The sequence below is a fragment of the Lissotriton helveticus genome, chromosome 6 (assembly GCF_964261635.1).
Source record: "Lissotriton helveticus chromosome 6, aLisHel1.1, whole genome shotgun sequence".
Taxonomy (NCBI): domain Eukaryota; kingdom Metazoa; phylum Chordata; class Amphibia; order Caudata; family Salamandridae; genus Lissotriton; species Lissotriton helveticus.
In genome coordinates, this window is record NC_136067.1 from 1,258,074,967 (window position 1) to 1,258,095,632 (window position 20,666).

General features: G+C 46.8%; 1 protein-coding gene across 1 annotated transcript in view; it reads right to left on the reverse strand.

Moving 5' to 3' along the window:
* The window catches only part of TCP1 (t-complex 1), a 175,772-nt gene that overhangs the window by 16,297 nt on the left and 138,809 nt on the right, over nucleotides 1–20,666 (reverse strand). The window contains exon 11 of the mRNA XM_078648976.1: nucleotides 10,521–10,684. Within this exon, the coding sequence (XP_078505102.1) occupies nucleotides 10,521–10,684 (164 nt within the window). The remainder of the gene's footprint in view (nucleotides 1–10,520; nucleotides 10,685–20,666) is intronic.

Consider the following 20,666-nt stretch of genomic DNA (forward strand, 5'->3'; position numbering starts at 1 on the left):
TAAAGATCCTGTCAGGGCTAGAGTGCTCAATCCTAGAATTGAAAAGAAATACAAACCAGCTCCAAGCGATCCAGCTTACATTAAGGGTCAACTCCCTCTCGATTCATTAGTAGTGGCAAATGCCCGCAAACGGGCAAATTCCCAAACCACAGGTGATGCCCCTCCGCCAGACAGTCTAAACTATTGGACACATCTGGTAAAAGGGTTGAGTCACGGGCAGCACATTTTTTACGTATTGCCAACTCACAAGCTTTACTAGTGCGTTATGACATGGCTCACTAGGAGCTTGAAAAGCTCATGCAGCATCTTCCAGACCAATATGAGACCAAAGAAAATTATCTCATACATGAGGGCTAGTTCACAAATTCCTCTATTAATGTGCCCTGGATGCAGCAGATAAAGCATCCCGCACAATTAATACAAGTGTTACCAAGCAAACATGCGTGGTTATCCATATCTGGTTTTAAGCAAGAGTTGCAGCCTACCATCCTCAATCAACCTATGGATCAGGAACACCTGTTTGGACCTACTGAGGCACATCTTTAGAGAAGATGAAAAAGGACACAAACAGCCAAATCTATGGGGGCTCTAAAGGCAACTAGTAGAGGTTCCTTTCGTCGCTCCACAGAGGTGCCTCCAAAACCATTGACACAGAAAACACCTCTCCCACTTCTAAAAGCCCCACTCAAACTTCCCCCTAACAGGATATTTCAGAGGGACTTACAGAGGCAATAACAGAGGGAGAGGACGTGGTTCTAACATACGCAACTCGCCCACCAAAAAATAGTGACTCTTCCCCCCCCCCCCATCCTCCAGACCATTCCACTACGGTCGGGGGGAAAGACTATCACAGTTCCTACCGGTCTGGAATTCCATCACCACAGACAAGAAATGCGTTACTTACCTGTAACAGCAGTTATCCAGTATTGGTGTCTTTCATAGAATCACATGCCTGAATCATTCCCCGTCGTCGAGATGGGAGCCCCGGTAATAGAAAAGTAATGTCCTATAGACATACATAGAGAAAGTAGGCCTAAAGGCCTTGCCTTAGTAGCCTATGTCCTTTTGTAAAAAGGACCAGAATCCTGAAGGTAGCCAATCAGCTACCACCTCCCTCTAGAACCTTCCTGCCAGGAGCCTCAGTCTCTCAGATTTTCGTACGCACCAAGCTAGGTAGACGTAACATATGTTCTGTAGTGAGAGATGAGTCCTTCCTGGGGAGGTGGGAGGGTTGCATGTGAATCTATGAAAGACCCCAATACTGGATAACTGCTGTTACAGGTAACGCATTTCTTATCCAGTATTATGGGTGTCTTTCATAGATTCACATGCCTGAATCAGAATAGCAAGCAATACATTATGCACGTTTGCGATGGAATATAACAATTAGTCTGAGATAATACATATCATGCGACTAGATACCATCAGCAATACAAAGAAGAAAGTAAATAAATGTGCATACCATTGCAGGACGGTGGGAAGAAGGAAGGCTCATCTTACTGGAATAGATGGCGAAGTACAGCCTGGCCCACAGCTGCATCCTGCATCAGTTCCGTATCCAGGCAGTAGTGCCTGGTAAATGTATGCGGCGATTTCCAGGTCGCTGCCCTGCAGATGTCCAGAATCGGTACTCCAGCGAATAGTGCTGCCGATGTGGACACAGCCCTTGTGGAATGCGCTCGGACTTTGGAATGTAATGGACGTCCGGCTTTGTCATGGCAAAAAGCAATTGCCGCTGATATCCATCGGGAAATGCTTTGTTTAGAGAATGGCATGCCTTTTCTAGGCCTGCTGAAGGCGATGAAAAGCTGATTTGTTTTTCTGAAATGTTTCGTTTTGTCCAGGTAAAATTTGAGACATCTCTTGAGGTCCAAAGAGTGAAGAGATCTTTCAGCCACAGTACTGGGGTTCGGGAAGAATGAGCGAAGTACAAGCGGTTCATTAAGATGGAAGTCCGAGGGGACTTTAGGAATGAAGCGAGGATTGGTTCTTAAAATCACTCTGTCCTCTCTGAATTGCATGAAAGGATCTTGTATTGAAAGAGCTTTTAACACACTGACCAAAAGAAGTGCAGTTTTCCATGAGATGTATTTGATATCAGCCCTATGGATGGGCTCAAATGGATGCTTCATCAATTGGTTGAGTACCACATTAAGGTGCCACGTTGGTGGTACTCGTCTTGGCCTTGGAAAAGATCTATAGAGCCCTTTAAGGAATTGCTTTATCAGCCTGTTGGACCATAGTGAAGGACCTTTTGAAGTCCTCGTAAAGCGGGAGATTGCTGCCAGATGTACTCTAATGGAGGCATGTGCAAGTCCTGTTTGTGCCAGATGTAGTAAATAAGGCAGTAGCTGCTCTGGAGTGATCCTGAAAGGATGGATATTGTTGTCTTTACGCCAAACACAAAAGCGTTTCCATTTCAAGGAATACGTTTTGTTCGTGCGGACTGCTCTCGCCTTAGCTAGGACTTCCTTGCACTCCTGCGGGATGTTTAGGTGACAGAACTCTCGGTACTCGGGAGCCATGCCGATAATCTGAGAGATTTCAGATTCGGGTGGAGTACTTGGCCTTTGGACATCGAGAGTAGAGAGGGATGTTGATGCAGTTGGATTGATGGTTGGACTGAAAGGCGACGGAGGTCCGTGAACCAATGCTGTCTCGGCCAGTATGGGGCAATGAGAATCAAGGTGCAGTGTTCCATTTTCATTTTCCGAAGGACTCTGGTTACTCTGGTTATCAGGGGAAATGGCGGAAATGCGTACGCAAACACGTTGCGCCATGCGATGGAAAATGCATTTCCTAGGGGATGCCAGCTTGCGAAGCTGTGGCATTTGGCGTTCTCCCTGGTGGCAAAGAGGTCTATTTGCGTTTTCCCCCATGCCAAGAAGATGTTGTTGAGAACTTGTTGGTCCAGCTCCCATTCGTGGGACAGTGACCTCTGTCTGCTGAGAGCGTCCGCTATGACGTTCTCTTTTCCTGGGACATACTCTGCTGTTAATTTGATGTTGAGCAGTAGCCAGTTCCAGATTTTTTGCGATTCGCGAGACAGTGTCAGTGAACGTGTCCCTCCCTGCTTGTTCAAGTAGTGCATTGTGGTTGTGTTGTCCGTTCGCACAAGCACTGCTGAGTGTTTGATGCGAGGGAGGAATGCCTGTTGAGAGTGTAGAACTGCTCTTAGTTCTAGGAGGTTGATATGTAGAGTCCTCTCTCTTTCAGTCCATTTGCCACTGATTTGCAAATCCTGAAGGACTGCCCCCCATCCTTCCAGAGAAGCGTCTGTCGTTATGACGTGTGGAGTTGCTGGTATCAAGAACGTGAGACCTTTGGATAAGTTCTTGTTCGTTGTCCACCAAAGCAAAGCCTTGGTTATTTGTCGAGTGATGACTATGTGATCCTCGAAAGAGTCTGTACATTGGGTCCATTGTTTGGTCAGAGCCTCCTGGAGGGGGCGCATTCTGAGCAGACAGTGAGGGGTAAGTAGTATGCAAGAAGACATCATCCCTAGAAGGGATTTGAAAGTTCGGACCTTGATGGAGCGTTTTGAAGACACTGCGGTAGCCAGAGCCATCAGTTTGTGTTTTCTTTCTTGAGATGGGAAGGCTTTGGAAGAAATGGTGTTTAGCGTTGCCCCCAGGAATGTTATAATTCTGGTGGGTTGTAAGGTTGATTTCTCGTAGTTGAGAGTCAAACCTAGGTGCTGGAAAATATCTAGACAGGCGTTGGAAGACAGCTGTGCGTCTGTGAGAGATGGTGCTTTCACCAGCCAGTCGTCTAGGTATGGGAAGACCTGGTGATTCTGCTGTCTCAGGAAAGCTGCCACTGGAGCCAGGCATTTCGTAAAAATGCGTGGCGCTGATTTGAGGCCGAATGGTAGGACACAGAATTGGTAGTGTTGACCTGCCACTTCGAAGCGGAGAAATTTTTTGTGGCGATTGTGTATTGGGATATGGTAATATGCGTCTTGCAGGTCCAAAGACGTCATAAAGTCTCCTTCCTCTAGGGATCCTAGGATTTCCTGGATCGTCACCATTCGAAACGATTTGCTCTTTAGGAAGGCTTTGAGTGCCCCGAGATCCAGAATGGGCCTCCATTTCTTCTTCTTCTGTTGAATTAAAAAGAAGCAGGAATAAAATCCCTTCCCTTTCTGGGCGGATGGGACTCGTTCTATTGCTCCCTTCTGCAGCATTGAAGAGATTTCCTGTAGAAGCAAACGAAGGTGCCTGTGTGGAAGTTAGAGAGGAGGAGTTAACGGTGGGATTGAGTCGAATTCCAATGTGTGACCGTGCTGGATTAATTGGAGAACCCACCGATCCGTCGTTATCGATCTCCAGTTGGAGGAAATGCGTCAATTTTCCTCCAATCTTGAGTGGACATGACGGTGGGGGAGTGGCTGCGGGAAATGGTCATTGTCGTCCGCCGGTCGTTTTCCTCTGGGATTTGCCCCTGAAGTTTGATCTCCCGTAGGAGGTCTGACGACCTTGTTGTTGCTGTCGCTGCTGATATTGTGAGCGATTTTGATTGTCGGAGTAAGAGGATTTTCCCTGATATGATCCTCTGTATGTGGGTTGACCTCGTCCTCTGTGCCCTCGAAAGGACTGATTTTTGAATTGTAAAGTCCCGAGAGCTCTTGCAGTGTCAGTATCTTTCTTGATAGTCTGCAAGGCTTCATCTATTTTTGCCCCAAATAGATGTTGTCCGTCATAGGGCATGTCCAAAACTTTGGTTTGGACCTCTTGTCTGAAGGATGTCGCTTTGAGCCATCCTTGCCTGCCTAAAACTGCTGCGCCTGCCAGCTGTGTGAAGCCCGTCATGGCGACATCCACAGCTGAATCAATGATCTCCGATGCGGACATCTGTCCTTCTTTAAGGAGTGCCTGGACTTCATCCTTCAAGTCTTCGGGTACATCCGCTAGATATGGAACGATATCTTCCCATAATTGTCTATTGTATCTGCCTAGCAGAGCAATGGCGTTGGCCACTTTGACCGTCATAGCAGACGTTGTGGAGAAGCGTTTGCCGATGCCATCCAATTTCCTGCCCTCCTTGTCTGGTGGTGCTGACCGTGGCGAGGATGGATTTCTGGAATTCTTTTGAGCGGCTTGGGTGACTACTGAATCCGGCTTGGGATGCGAGTTAAGGCAAGTAGGTGCAGAGGACGGTGCCTTATACTTTTTATCTAGTCTAGGCACCACTATTGAAACCGATGCAGGTGTTTGCATGAGTTGCTGACCTTGTTCCCAGATGTGGTCTATTATGGGAATTGACCTTGCCGACTTTTATGGGATCTTTAAAGTCATATAAAACAATCAGTTTCCTTTGATTCCATGGTCATGTGGAATCTTGCGGCCGCTCTATCAAATTGTGGAATCCGCTGATATCCACTGGTGGAGAGTCTGTATCCACTGGTGGAGAGTCTGAAGTGTTGGGTTCCGGCGTGGCTGGAGAATGAGCGACGTAATCCTCATCGTCTCGGTTATGTGAAAGGTCGTCTCGAACCTCTCCTTCCTCAGGAACATCTTCTTCTTCCTCAGAAGAGTGTATGTTATGCACCGCTTCACTTTCTTGCGGAATAACCAAAGGTGTTGGTCTAGCCTTTGGGGATTGTCTGTATGACTCATGAGGTTTCTCTTTAGAAGAAGCCGCTGGCGATTCTGGGAATCGTTTTTTGTAGTCTGATCAAGAATTGTAAATCAGTGACTATCTCAGCAGGCAGGCATATCATCGGAGTAACTAGAGTATGTTCTTGAATCTGCACAGTTTCTTCTGTAAAAATGACATCATCTCAGTCATCGTCAGTACTCTGGCATTTGACATTGAGATCAGACGGACTAGTAGCCTGTTCGAATTGGTCGTCGTCTGATTCATCATCTTGCAACAGGCAAGATGGGGGCAGTTTTTGAACCCTACTGGGCGATGTTAAATCTGGTGTAATAGGGAGTTTGGCGATCTTTTTTGATGGAATCAACTCTGCTTTTTTCCATGGTGTCGACGATGTCGTCGTCGACGATGAGGTCGTCGACGGTATGGACGTCGACCGGTTTGAGCGTCGACGGTTCCCTCGTCGTCGTCGGCGATGCTATTGTTGACTGTGCGATCGTCGGCGGAATCTTCGCCGTCGATGTGGTCGACGGCACTTACGTCATCGATGATGCTCTCGTCGACGATGTTGTTTTAGCCGTCGACGGTGCTTTCGTCGGTGGTGACTTTGCATAGACTGTGCTTCTGCCGTCGGTGTCTGCGTCGACGACGTGCCGGACGTCGACGGAATCCTCGTCGACGGTGTAGGCGTCGCCGTCTTGTTTCATCGTCGTCGACTGTGACGTCGACGGAGCTTTGACAAACGACTGCTGCTTTTTAATCAGTACAATTGACGACAGTGGCTTACCCATAGTCGACGAGTGGGTGGTCGTCGTCTATGAAGCAAAGGCTGACGACGCCATAGTCATCGAAACCGCCGACGTGGAGACATAGGTGGTTTTTCTTGAAGAAAATGTCGACGAAGTCGTCGACGATGACTGCGATGGCTTTTTGAAGGTTGTAGGCTCCTTCACAGACGTGTCAGATCTTACCTCAGAAGACTTTGTAGTAGTCTTTTTGTGAGGGACGTCTGCATGGCTAGGGGAAGCATCCCTTGGCCTCTTCAAGGACAGTTTCGAAGAAACTGAAGCCATTTCACTGCCCTCCGAGGACAGCACATCGTCTCTGGTCTTGAGTCTGTTTAACCAGAGGAGCAGTCTTCCTTCTCTATCTTTAAGAGTATTAGTAGAGAATGTTCTACAAATCCTACATTCTTTGGCAGAATGATCCGGATAAAGACAGTAGAGGCAAGTCTCATGCTTGTCATCAATGTGCAGTCTCTTCTTGCCACAAGAGGAACAGGCTCTAAATAGTCCTTTCTTCTGTTGTTCAGTCATTGTAGAAGTAAATAATCCAAGTTTTCTGTTGAAAAAGAGATAAATTCAAGAAACCTGAGGAGAGCTCAGGTAGGGACTCCCTAGCACAACGTGCGGTAGAAAATCTGAGAGACAGGCTCCTGGCAGGAAGGTTCTAGAGGGAGGTGGTAGCTGATTGGCTACCTTCAGGATTTTGGTCCTTTTTACAAAAGGACATAGATAGGCTACTAAGGCAAGGCCTTTAGGCCTACTTTCTCTATGTATGTCTATAGGACATTACTTTTCTATTACCGGGGCTCTCATCTCGACGACGGGGAATGATTCAGGCATGTGAATCTATGAAAGACACCCATAATACTGGATAAGTGGGTAAGACATCCAGTATGGTTACCGCCTGGAACTCACTCCTTAACCGCCCTCCCCCTGCAACATACCTTCCAGACAACGTCCAATGTCCACCGAGCATCTTGCGCTTCTGAAGCAGGAGTTTCTCTCTTGCAAAAGCATGCAATAGAACCGGTTCCCCGACATCAGCACAACTTAGGATTCACAATAAACCTCACCAAGTCACATCTCCAACCGTCCCACACCCAACAGTATCTAGGTGCAACAATAGATACTTCCAAAGCCCTTGCATACCCCAATCCAACCAGGATAGCCAGTATGCAAGCTCTCATAACACATTTTCAAACCACAACACTCACTACAAGCTAGAGTGTTCATTCAGCTAATAGGGATGATGGCCTCTTGCATCTTAATTGTCCCTTACGCAAGACACTAGATGCGTCCATTACAGGAATGTCTAGCACAACAGTGGAACCAAGCTCAACTTACAGATCTGGTGTAGGTAGACAGCTGCACATATCGCTCTCTGCAATGGTGAAGCACACAATCTTTCCAAAGGTCGGACGTTCTTAGACCGGGTTACACAAATAGTGCTAACAGCGGACGCATCACTCACCAGCTGGGGGAGCTCATCTCTTAAACTACACCATCCAGGGTATGTGGTCCCCTCAACGGAAACTCATCCACATCAATCACCTAGAGTTACTGGCCATATTTCTCTCCCTAAAGTAATTTCAGAAACCTCTCCTAGGCAAAACTGTCCTCGTCCGAAAGGACAACATGACAGCAATGTACTATATACAAAAACGGGGGATGGGGGGGGCACACTACAGCTTATACACATAGCACACACAGCATTTGGAGATGGGCCATTCCTCAAAAGATATACCTATTATCAGAGCATCTACCTGGGATACACAATCAAATTGCGGATCTGCTCAGTCAATAGCAGATTCACGAATGGGAACTTCATCTGCAAGTTAATCCGTTTTTTCAAATGTAGGGCCACTCAGACATAGATCTGTTTGCCAACCATTTAAACACAAAATGCCTAAACTTTGCCTCCAGGTATCCACACCCATTGTCCAAAGGCAATGCAATCTGGATGAACTAGTCAGGCAGATTTGGGTACGCTTTTCCACCTCTCCCGCTCATTCCGATACTGGTGCGCAAGCTCAAACAACAATCTCACAATGATCCTGGTTGCTCCAACATGGGCCCCGACAACCATGGTTCACAACACTGCTGGAACTCTCAGTAGTTCCACACCAAAAGTTGGTCCTTTCTCCGAAGCTTCTCACACAGAACCATGGAGAGATAAGACATCCAGAATCAGCTCAACTGAACCTAGCGATCTGGCTCCTGAAGTCTTAGAGTTTGGTTACCTCAATCTCCCACCAGACTGCATGAACATCATTAAATATGCTAGACGGACCACCACTAGAGAATGCTATGCAGCTAAACGGAAAAGATTAATTGTTTACTTCAACAACAACATCAATCCACTAGATGCTTAAACTCTCCTGCATCTACAAAGATGTAATCTGGCATATACATCCATACGATTACATCTAGCTGTTATAGCAGCTTACTTACAAAACAGACAACTTATTGTCCTTACTTGGCTCATGGGTCCCCCATTTGAACCTTTACATAAATGAGTTACAGTTCCTCACAAGGAAAGTAGCTTTCCTTGTGGCCATCACATCTCTCAAAAGAGTGAGTCAACTCCAAGTATTAACTATAAAAGAACCATTTTTGCAAATACATCACAACAAAGTGGTTCTTTGGACAAACCCTAAATTCTTACCTAAAATAGAATTGGCTGTTCACCTTAACCAGTCTGTTGAGCTGCCAGTCTTTTTTCCTCAACCTGAGTCAGTAGCGAAACAGGCTCTTCATATGCATGACGTCAACAGAGCTATTCTTTACTACATTAAAAGAACAAAAACTTTCAGGAAAACTAAACTTTTTGTAGCTTTCTCACCACCACATAAGGGCAAGCCTATATCAAAAGCTGGAATTGCCAGATGGATAGTTAAATGCATCCAAATATGTTACCAAAAAGCAAATCGTACATTATCCATTCCCCCTAGAGGGCATACCACACGCAAGCTACGGGTATCCATAGGAAATCTCCCTATGGATGACATTTGCAAAGTCACAATATGGTCTACACCGCACACTTTCACAAAACACTACTGGGTAGATGTGCAGGCAAAACAGGCTAGTGTGGGCCAGGCTGTACTAAGAGCACTTTTTCAAACTACTGCAGCACATACAGGTAGCCCCCGCTAGCGGGGTAACTGCTGTATTATCCATGCAAAAGTATGCGATCTACAGCTCATATGCCTCAAACGGAAAATGCTACTTACCAGTATGCATCTGTTCTTGGCATATAGAGCTGTAAATCCGCATACACCCATCCGCCTCCCCGGATAAGTATGTGTGTTGCAGTATTTGCTTACTTAGATACATTACACATGGACATCTTTTCTATTTTTAACTAACTCCATCATTACCTTTATGGCGAAAACAATCGTGAGATGGAGTCGATGCCCATACGCACTACTAACCAAAGGAGGAGTCACCAATCTCGTGACTACAAAGACTTCTACAACAACAAAGTGCAAACATCCGAGCCCAACACCAGATTGCGATCTATGCAAAAGTATGCGGATCTACATGCAAAGAACAGATGCATACTGGTAAGTAGCATTTTCCTTCAACTGTGATGCTTGATATTCAGACACTCGTACCCAGTATAGCATAGTGTTCACGCTATCACAGGGGACACGGATGACAACACAACAGTATTTTATAAAGAAGAATGGGCAGATATAGAACTGGTTTGTGACCAAGATGAGATGCAGTGTTGATAGACCCTTGGTATGTTATGTGCTCTTCACATACACAGTATTCTTACCATAGCCTGTTGTCAATCCCTGAATGTACCGCAGACACCTTATGGCTGGTCCCCACAACATACAAGGCAGGGCCAATGGATGCATTCTACATAACATGTACTGTTGATATGAGTGGAAAGGAGCACAGTTTGATCATCTTCGTGAGCAATGTAGGAGGGAGGCGCTTTTTAGCTCATTCAGAAGCATTTTCATTAGTTATGGTTTGTGTTCCATATTTGCCACTACGTACTTATGGCCGAGAGAGAACGTCCATAAGGAAGTCTTTTATTAAATGAAAATTCCAGTAATATGTTGACATAAAATGCTACCAAAATGATGACAGAAATATTACACCACTGCTACAAAATATACTTGCCATTTTAGATTCTTCCGTTCCGGGTTGACCTGAGCCTCATTGTGGAAAGCTCTCAATTTAGCAACAAGGTCTGTGGAATCCTGGGCAGCATTTACTGCTAATGTTTTTGGAATAACAAGTAGAGATCTTGCAAACTCTGCAATTGCAAGCTGTTCACGTGATCCCTGATGGAAGAGAAATATTGGCAGACATTACACGTTGTTTCATAACTAGACTAAGAATTAGTTTGACTGTTTCAGGGACAACCCAATTATTTTAGTTAGCAATACTTCTCTCCATTGATGGCGGACTCTGCTAGTGTAACATGCCAGTACTCGCAACATAAGTTTCCCTCAACCGTGATTTTATTTTTAATCCTGAGCATTTTCTTTTTTTTACCTGAGCAAAGGCTAGAATTTGCCTACATCTAATTATTCACATGATTCAGCATTTGCCCATCTTGCAAAGGAACATAGGAAAGAGGAACTATGTGTTTTTCCAATTCTGTAATACCATTTATACAACAAATGACCAGTACAATCAGGTTAAACTGAAAACGCCTAGCCATGCCTAGCGGTATGATCGTCAAGCTTCGTTTAAAGACTTGACCGGATTATGCCCCACGCAGCCCATTTTGTGAGGAATATTAAAACTTGCCATTGTTCATGTGGCGTAAGATTGTTTTCTCCCTAACCCCCTCCCCCCACAGCTACTTGGAAAACAGACTGCCACTACCCCCATTATAAATGAAGATTTACCCATTAGATTCCATTCTGCAAGAGACTATGGGGTGGGGTTGGAAGAGGACAATATCCATTCGAGCTGGGGTCCTTGGTACAAAGTTGCGTACGGAAAACTACCTATTAAACAAAGAGAACCCAGCCTTCAAGGCAGATACACAAAGCATATGAGGTCTAAGTAAGGCTACGGTAGATGTTAAAGATTGTGTATCCAGTCCTTTCTTAACAATCCCTCACAGCCAGTGGGTATAATCATAATGCAGGCGATGACATGCAGCAACACCCTACTCTAAGAAAGTGAAAGTAAGGAATGGATACTCTTAGTAATGGTTCTGCAGCAATAATTTTCCCCGAATGTGAAGGTTAGAATTACCCTCAACTTGCCGAGAGCCCAGAACACTTAATTTGCTAATTTCCAAAGAGAGTGCCCAATATTTACATGTACAATGTAAAAATAATGTATAATCTACATAGGCCATCGAAATGGTTTCTTAAATTCCACTTCTCCACTAAAAATTCCATTACAAAACTACATCGCTGCACCCAAATCCTAAACTGCTACTGCTACTGCTGGATGTGCTTAGAGATGCTTCCAATCTAAGAATGCACTAAACGGACATGTACCTCAGAGCCAGTTTTTTAAAAATAATTAATTGGTTTATGAATTTTCAGATAATAGAACACATACAATGCCATCAGCGCCAATTTCAACATCAAAGCTAATTGTTGGGATACGGTCACAGTTAAGGAATTAAAATACAAATTACTATCACATAGCTTCAATAGTATTAACAGATACAGTCCTTTACAGGGTAATCTTGGAGTGTGAGCAGATTGGCTGGGAAAGGGCTTCAAATATCTTTTGGACAAGACGCCTGGGGGAGTTCTTCTGCATAATATTTAAGCTGGTCACGGCAATATGCAAAGTCATGCGACCAATATTGGTGATTGGGATACTTCTTCCCCCAGTGTATCGAGAGTCTCCTCTTTCCTAGGAGCAGCGCCACTGCCACCAGCTTACTATTAGTTGGTTGCAGAGATTTAACCAGACCTAATAAACATGAAGGGTCTCTTCTACTCCCTCCATGAGTGTATGTATCACTTGTTCCCAATAGTGACGTATTGAAGGACACCTCCATGCTAATTATATAAAGTCTGCTATCTGTGAACCCCATCTGACAGTTTGTACCTTCTCAGAGCCCAACATTGCATAATTGAGCCAGAGTGAACTACATTTGATGTGATTTTATTTAAAATGTATAATTCTAAGATTGCAATTGGAGGTGAGCTGGCCTGTTAATGTACAACAAAAGCCCCAGTCGTCTAAACGTAGTTGTGGCTCAAGGACCGTGTTCCATTTATCAAGTGACCGTATCAGGACCAGGCACCTATCTGTGACGTGTTGTACAATTTTGTTATTAGGTTTTGCATGCGACACTTGAGTAATATTTTTAATACTCCGAGTCTGTGGCACGTACGTGAACTGTGGATAGAGATTAAGGAAAGCTGCGTGAAGTCTAGTATATATAAAAAAAAGTCAGCATTGGGGACAAGCGGCTATTCTGTTTTATTTCTGCAAGGGATATATATTTGTGTATAACACACGAAACACAGGGGGTCTAACAGCCAAATTGAGAGGCTACACTGTCGATACGGAGTCAACAAGATCTCAAAATATCGACAGTGTAGCCTCTCAATTTGGCTGTTAGACCCCCCTGTGTTTCGTGTGTTATACATTCAGTTGGTGCTGGGGATAAAATCAGGTGTGGGTCTTTAAAATATATATCCCTTGGACCCTATTTTAAATGGTTTTGTTTAATCAGGGATATATATTTCCCTTCAGGATAGACATCACCCAAGTTTTCAGACCAGCATCACCCAGTAGATAGACAGTTTTTGACAGATTTATAGATTTTAACTAAAGAAACTGATTGCTGGCATTTATCCCCACGGCTGAAAAACAAAGTTGGAGAGCTTCTGCCTCCCCTATTCGGATATGAATCTATCTTCTTGAAGCAACTGGCTCCGAAACGCAATTTTCAGTACAGTACATTCTTGGATAGGAAGCACGCAAGGGTTTTGAATGCTGTAATGTAGTTTTACCATGGAATTTGTAGTGGAGTGTAAATTCTGGAAATATTTGGCCTGGCTGGCTGTTTAGAGGGTGTTCACTTTTAAACATTGCTCAGGTTAATTCTGTGCACCTTTATGAAGATCTGTGGGTTAAGTGTTATGGGATTCACTGCACGCAGCTAGTAATTATTCTAATGTTTATGACTATTAACGAAGAGCCTGCAATGCAGAAATCAATTAACACTATCACTTCCAAAGGCACTTGCACATGGGGCATCTAAAAAGTCCGATCCATTGTCTTTAACTTGAAAATGTCTTTTAACACCTAGAAATGCACATACAAAAAATGAAGTTTACACTGCACTTTTAATGTCCTCCCTCCACAGTACCTCGGAGGTGCCCCTGAAAAGAGTGGAGTGGAGATAGTACTATATCCCCATTCCCAAACTGCATTATTTGAAGTAGGAATCTACTTTTTTTAAACATCAAATTTACTAGGTTTTCAACAGGATCAGTCATGAATCACTCAAGTAGTGACTACTGAAATTACCTGTGATAAAAACTATGGACCAATCTGCATTCGTGCGGGGACACAGGATCAGGCTGCTCAGCTACACGGCATTTACCACATTAACCCAGAAGGGATTTTTGTTTGCATTTAATTAACCCTGGGCAAAGCACTACGCTACGCTCGGGTAGTTTGCAATGTTTGCGCAACTAGGCAAATTGCAAGTAGCACAGTGCAAACTCGCGTAGTGGTTATTTTTTGCTGGGGGCGTGGCTTCAGGCCGAACATGGAGGACATGATCTAAGACCGCTCCGTCCTGAGCCCTGAAACATAGGCAAAAAATATCCTGGGAGCCTTGCTCCACTTGGCGCTCACCCTTGCCCACCAACCCGAGATATCCTTGGGGGGCTGCGGCACTGATCTGAAGCCGATCCTGCTTGATACGGGGGAAGCCCGCTGACGAGACCCGAGCGGCCCGGTGGACTGCCAGAGACCACGCACTGGAGTGAGGGGAGGAGCTGGCCTGGGTCAACTAACGGAGGCGAGCACTGTCCCAGACGCCCGACCCGGAGTGCGCCGCGATCTGGAGGGCGAATCGGGACCATAAGAGCTGCCGGGTTCGCATGCACTGGTTGGTGCGCGGAGGTGGAGTGCGGTGAGATCCAGCACCGCGGCTGCGAACGTGCGGGGAGAGATACTACGACGCTGACCCACGGGGAGCGGACAACATAGTGGTAGGAGGCACGCTGTCGGAAGGAGACCCCGGAGCCCTTTCCAACCATGAGCGCTGGCCCGGTAAAGTAACAATACGCTGGCCATTGGGAATGCAGGGCGGGAGCCATCTGGACCAGAGCTGAACCGCCTTGCGCCGAAGGTGCGCTTCACTAGGCATCTCCCGGCGTGCGCGGGAGAGTAGAGGCGATTGGAGTGCACTGCAAGCCGGGCCCACTGCACACATAGCCACAGACATCTGTTGAGACCCGGGTCTTGTTTCTTGTACCCGAGGGACCCACGCTGCAGCTCCCCCCTGGGCATATGGATTGGCTCCTCGCATCCCGCCACTGCGCTGCTCCTTGGCGCCTTGTTGCACATAGGGCTGCATATTGGGACAGAGCATTTCAGCAGCCCCTGCACCCTGCCAGTGCTGGACTCGAGAATTTAGATCCCTTATATTGCTGAAGAGGCCCACTTGATTCGCAGGGGGAATACTGCGCTGGGTGCAGCTCTGGGAACCCCCCCCCCCCCTCCTATTCGGAATCGGGGGACACTGGTTGACGGGGGTGCAGAGTACGAGGTGAGGACTGCCTGGACACCACAACTGTATGCACAGAAGCAAATGGTGACACTACTGGGCTGGCCCCACACGACGTAACCTGAATATTGGCAACAGAATAAGTAAGTGCTACTGATTGCGCTGCGTGACTGTCACCGACACTGGCTGCAGAATATTTTACGCGAAGCACTTGCCTCACACAGTGATGGGTAGAAAACTCAAAACACCAGGAGCCTGCTGCGGACGCTGACCAGCAGTCTACAGGGTCTGAAGATCCGCTGGCCTCTTCCAATAGTGAAGTTATACCTCCGACGGGCAAGACCACTCAGGAGGCTAAGCTGGACCTCATTGACAGAAAGAAGGGCCTCAAGGGAAGCACTCAAAGCACGGATGGATGCCATGGCGACGGGAATGTCCTTTCTGAAAGCTGACCACAACAAACTGTCTGAGAGAGGGCAGGAGCACAAACTCGCATTGGACGATCTGATCCAGCAGCAAACAGAACACTCGAAACTTGAACACATGGAACGGCAGCTTAAGGCCTTAGGTGACAGAGTGGATGAAGCGGAAGGGCGCTTGCGCCGCAACAACGTTCGCATTTTGTGAGTGCTGGAGCGCAGTGAGGGGAGGAATCCCACGCAGTTTGTGGAAGATTGGCTAAAATCCATAGTGGGGCCTACGGATCTTACTCCGCTGTATAGTGTGGAGAGGGCACACAGGATGCCTCCGAGACCTCCGAAACCGGGGGCCCCACCGACACCACTGATCGCACGCCTTCTACACTATAAAGACAGACTCATTCCTTAGGGCGACCGACGGTCCAAAAGTCCAGGTCGACTTTCCTTGGAGTGAAACGCAGGCTGCGTGACCGTAATTTGAAATATGTGCTCCTTTTCCCGGCCCGCTTGAAAGTTGTCCACGATCGCAACTTATTTCTTTGACTCTCCTGAGGAGGCTCCGGAATGGTTAGAGGTGACGTTTACGCCGCATCCCACACAGAACCCTATGGAGGATGATCGAGACGAGGGGTCATCACACCAGGCCACAGTCCACTCCTCAACGCGACTAGACCTTACTGTGCTACCCAGCGCGACTGGACGACAGACGTTTGACAACCCAGGGTCGACTCGGGTGACAACCTCACTCACAACGGACGCTCTGGCGGCACATGATGCCAAGGACAAAATTAACTCGGACTGCCGCTCAGACACACATACAGAACTGTCGGGCTCTGTCACCAGTGTACAATTGTTGCCGAAAATCACTGCGCAGGAGGCGAACGATCTATAAGTATATACCCTGACTCAAGGTTTGGTAATGTATAATACTGATATGTGAGGCGAGGGTGGGCGAGTGGGAGCAAGGTACTCTTTAGACTCAGGGTAACCCACTATATCTGTTAACGGATACTTAGTGAGTGTGCGCGCTCACCACACCCCCCAGGGCGCAGTCAGGATTTCGTTTCTTGGTTGCCCACGTTGGGCGTGGTTTGGTCTCAGGATCTGTTTTGATGGAGACCTAATGGTTAGGAAGTTTGGTACAATGGGGGCACTTATGATTTCTGATACTATGCACCACACGGCAGTTGCGCTGGGTTCGATATACAAGTCGGTTGTACCCTGCCATGGAGACTCCTAACACAAAGTATGCACCTGGAATGTATGGGGTTTGGGATCTATACATAAAAGGCATAGAGTGCTGGCACAAATGCACAGGAGACAGGTGGACATAGCATATCTTCAAGAGACCCACCTTAATAGTGCGGAGGGTGCAAAATTACACAAGAAATGGAAGGGCCAATTGTTTGCCACCACTTACTCTGCATTCTCGAGGGGGGCGGCAGTATGGCTCAGAAATTCTATTCCCTTCCAAATGTTAGAGCAAAGAATTGACACAGAGGGTAGATATGTGTTCGTGAGGGGGTTGTTGGACGGATCTCATGTTGTCCTAGGCAGTCTTTATGCGCCTAACGTGGACCTGACAACGTTCCTTACCACACTTAATACAGTATTAGCGGATTGGTCAGAGTATGACTGGTTGATAGGGGGAGACTGTAATGCAGTACTGGATGTTTCCCTTGACCGATCCAACCCCCCCCCCTCCATGCAACAAAGAGTAGAAAACAAGCAGAAGCGCTAACTCACTGGGCTGATGGTTGGGAACTGACTGACATTTGGAGGAAAAAACATTTACTGCACAGAGAATACACCTTTTATTCTCCACCTCACAAATTACACACTAGAATAGATCGAATCTTCTGCTCTAGGGCCCTGTTGGGGTCTATTGTGTCTGCTGAGCATATGGGGAAGACGCTATCCGACCACAATCCAGTGGAGATCACGATGCATTGGGGTAAGATCCCTACTCCTATACCAACATGGCGCCTATCGCCGGAACTTTTGGAAGATGCGGTCTTTAGGTCTACACTGTCTGATGCCATCACACAATACTTCACTTTAAACACAGGCACAGCTAGCTCGAGGCAGATTGAACGGGACGCCTTCAAAGTGTTAATACGAGGCGTTGCAATGAGCACGAAAGTGGGCAGGAGACACACAATTATGGAGGGACTGAGGAGAGAGGAGGGGCGGCTGGCGATGCTAGAGTGTGAGGCGGCGGGCACAAATGAACAGCTTACGCAGTTGCAGGAGGCGCATATCCACCATGCTGAATTGCTTGAGGAATCACGAACACTAGACTATAAAGAATACACGTCCAAACAGCATGCTCAAGCGGATAGATCGGGTCCCTTACTGGCCAGAATAATAAGAGACGCGCCCATATATGTTCCTATTATGGAAGTGAATGACCAGCGGGGCACGCGGGTCCAGACGCAATTAGACATAAATAAGGCATTTCAGGAATACTATGAGGGACTGTACGAGCGACATGCGCCGATATCGGAGGAGCAATATGACTCCTTTATGACGGATCTTGTGGTCCCCCGACTCACGGCGGAACAGAGTGATGATATTGCTCGCCCCATCACGATGGCGGAGATAAAGCTGGCGATCCGAATGCTGCCGCGAGGTAAAACCCCGGGGACAGACTGCTTACAAGCGGAGTTTTATGGGGTATATGCAGACATCCTTGTGCCGCACTTACACGTGCTTTACCTAGAATCATTGTCTACAACTGCGCTCCCGCCCACGACATTACAGGCACTGATAGTCTCCCTCTTAAAACCTGGTAGGGACGGGCTGAACCTTGCAAACTACAGACCACTATCACTTTTAAACACGGATTACAAAATTCTTAGTAAAATTCTGGCGGTGAGATTGGCCCCTTATATCCCGCAATTAATACACCCAGACCAATGCGGCTTTGTCCCTGGCAGGAGTACGGCGATGAACCTACGAAGGCTTAGCTAGATAATGCTTCATGAATACGCGGTGAATGGAATGGAGGGGTGTATATCTTTAGACCTGAAGCAGGCATTTGACTCCCTTAGATGGGACTATATGATTGCAACACTCAGTAAATTCAGGATTCCGCATGAATTTGTGGCTTGGGTGACTGTTATATACCCAACCGACGGCAAGGGTACGCACTAATAAATGCATATCCAACCCTATTAGAATTAATAAGGGCACTAGGCAGGGATGCCCACTTTCGCCCCTACTGTTCATCCTAGCACTGGAACCACTGTTACTTAAACTTCGGGCTCGTGCACAACATAGGGGTATACGACGGGCTGCATTGACGCATGTCGTCTCGGCTTATGCAGACGACATATTATACATAAAAGATATGGGGGCCAGTCTAGACCCGAAACCAGCTATTTTTGAGGCCTTTCGCGTACTATCAGGTCTTGCGATTAACGACACCAAATCGTACAGGTATTGGTTTGGTCCTGAAGGTCGGGACGCACGACTGCGGTTCACCCCACACCTCTTGCAGATAGCGACAACGACTTTCCGATACCTAGGGATACAAATATATAGACAAAAAAGATATGTTGGACGGGAATCTAGGTAGAGCAATCACCGCTTTGAAGGCGCAAGTGCAGTTCTGGAACACACTGCCACTATCGGTGGCCGGAAGGGTGGCCATCTCTAAGATGGTAGTCTTACCCCGACTTCTTTACGAACCTACCACTTGTGTTTCCTACGAGTATGTTTAAAATGATCAATACTATATTGACAGACCTGGTATGGGGATCAGGCAGACGGCGCATTAGCCTCGCTAAGCTACAGCTACCGACTGCGCAGGGAGGCATGGGGCTGCCGGATATGTTGGCTTATAGCTATGCATGCCAACTGCAATGGCTGGCCTACTGGATAGCAGGCCGCAACCTACACGAGATAAATGACAGAAGTTGACAGAGCAAACGGCGCCATTCATACACTCTTGATGCCGAAGGTTAAAATACCTGGATCTGCACCACTTCTACTCAAACTCACTATTGACTACTGGAAGAAAGCGGTGAGGTATGCGAATGCGTCGACTTCATATGCTCCCACTATACCACTTTTGGGGATCCCACTAGGATTGCACGCACTTGCAGATCTTGACCTAACAGCTTGGCATGCCGCAGGCGTTACACAAGTGGGAGACCTGTTTGTGAATGGCAACATCATGACTTTTGCAGACTTTAACAGAACACACCAGACACCTGAGGGGTTATTTCTATTATTTGCTAGAGTTAAACACTATGTGACACGAACATGGGCACAGAATGGTGTGGAGCCGCCTACGAACTCATTGCTTACTATGCAATATTTAATGGGAACGGGTGGCCATCTGACAAAATGGTTAACGAATGGCATCAGGACAGGTAGGGCCATTTCTCTTCAACCCACAGGCAAACGTTGGGAGGGAGACATGAGGAGAGTCTTTAGAGATAAGGAATGGGAGAGGATTCTAAGATTCCCTAAAAAGGTTTCGAGGAACCCAAAGTTTAAGTTTATCCAACTGATGATTATACACAGAGCATACCTCACTCCACATCGGATACACACCATGTTAACCAATGCTGAGGCAGCGTGCCCCCGATGCCATTCGGAAGACGCACAACTGCTACACATGTTATGGGAATGCCCAAAGTTAGGATACTTTTGGACTACAGTACATAAGGACCTAACCAAGGTGGCGCCAGCTCGGCCATACACCTCTGCAGAATATTGTATACTGGGGCTAAGCATACCTGAAAAAAAAGAGGTGTAGCATCCTGCTTCGTGGATATGGCATTATTGCTGGCTAACAGAACAGTAACCATGAGATGGAAATCAGCTAGGCCTCCAGACCCAGACATATGGCGTGGAGAGGTACTGAGATGGGGAAAAGCAGAGAGTATGGAAATAAAAAGGGAGGAGCGTAGAGGTCTACATAAGCACCCCATTTCAATGGAATGGAATGCCATCCTGCTGGATTTTGAATTGGGTGTTGATGTTAGCATTACTCACACAGTGAATGGTGAGGGGGAATTGCAACCTGAATGAACAGGGACTTTCGTCCCCGCCCTTCACGCCCACTTTCTGGCCCCACTCCCCCCCCCCCCCCTCAATATTGCTCCCCTCTTTTTTTCCGTACGCGCCCCCCCCCCCCCTTTCCTTCCCCCCCACCCCCCGTGT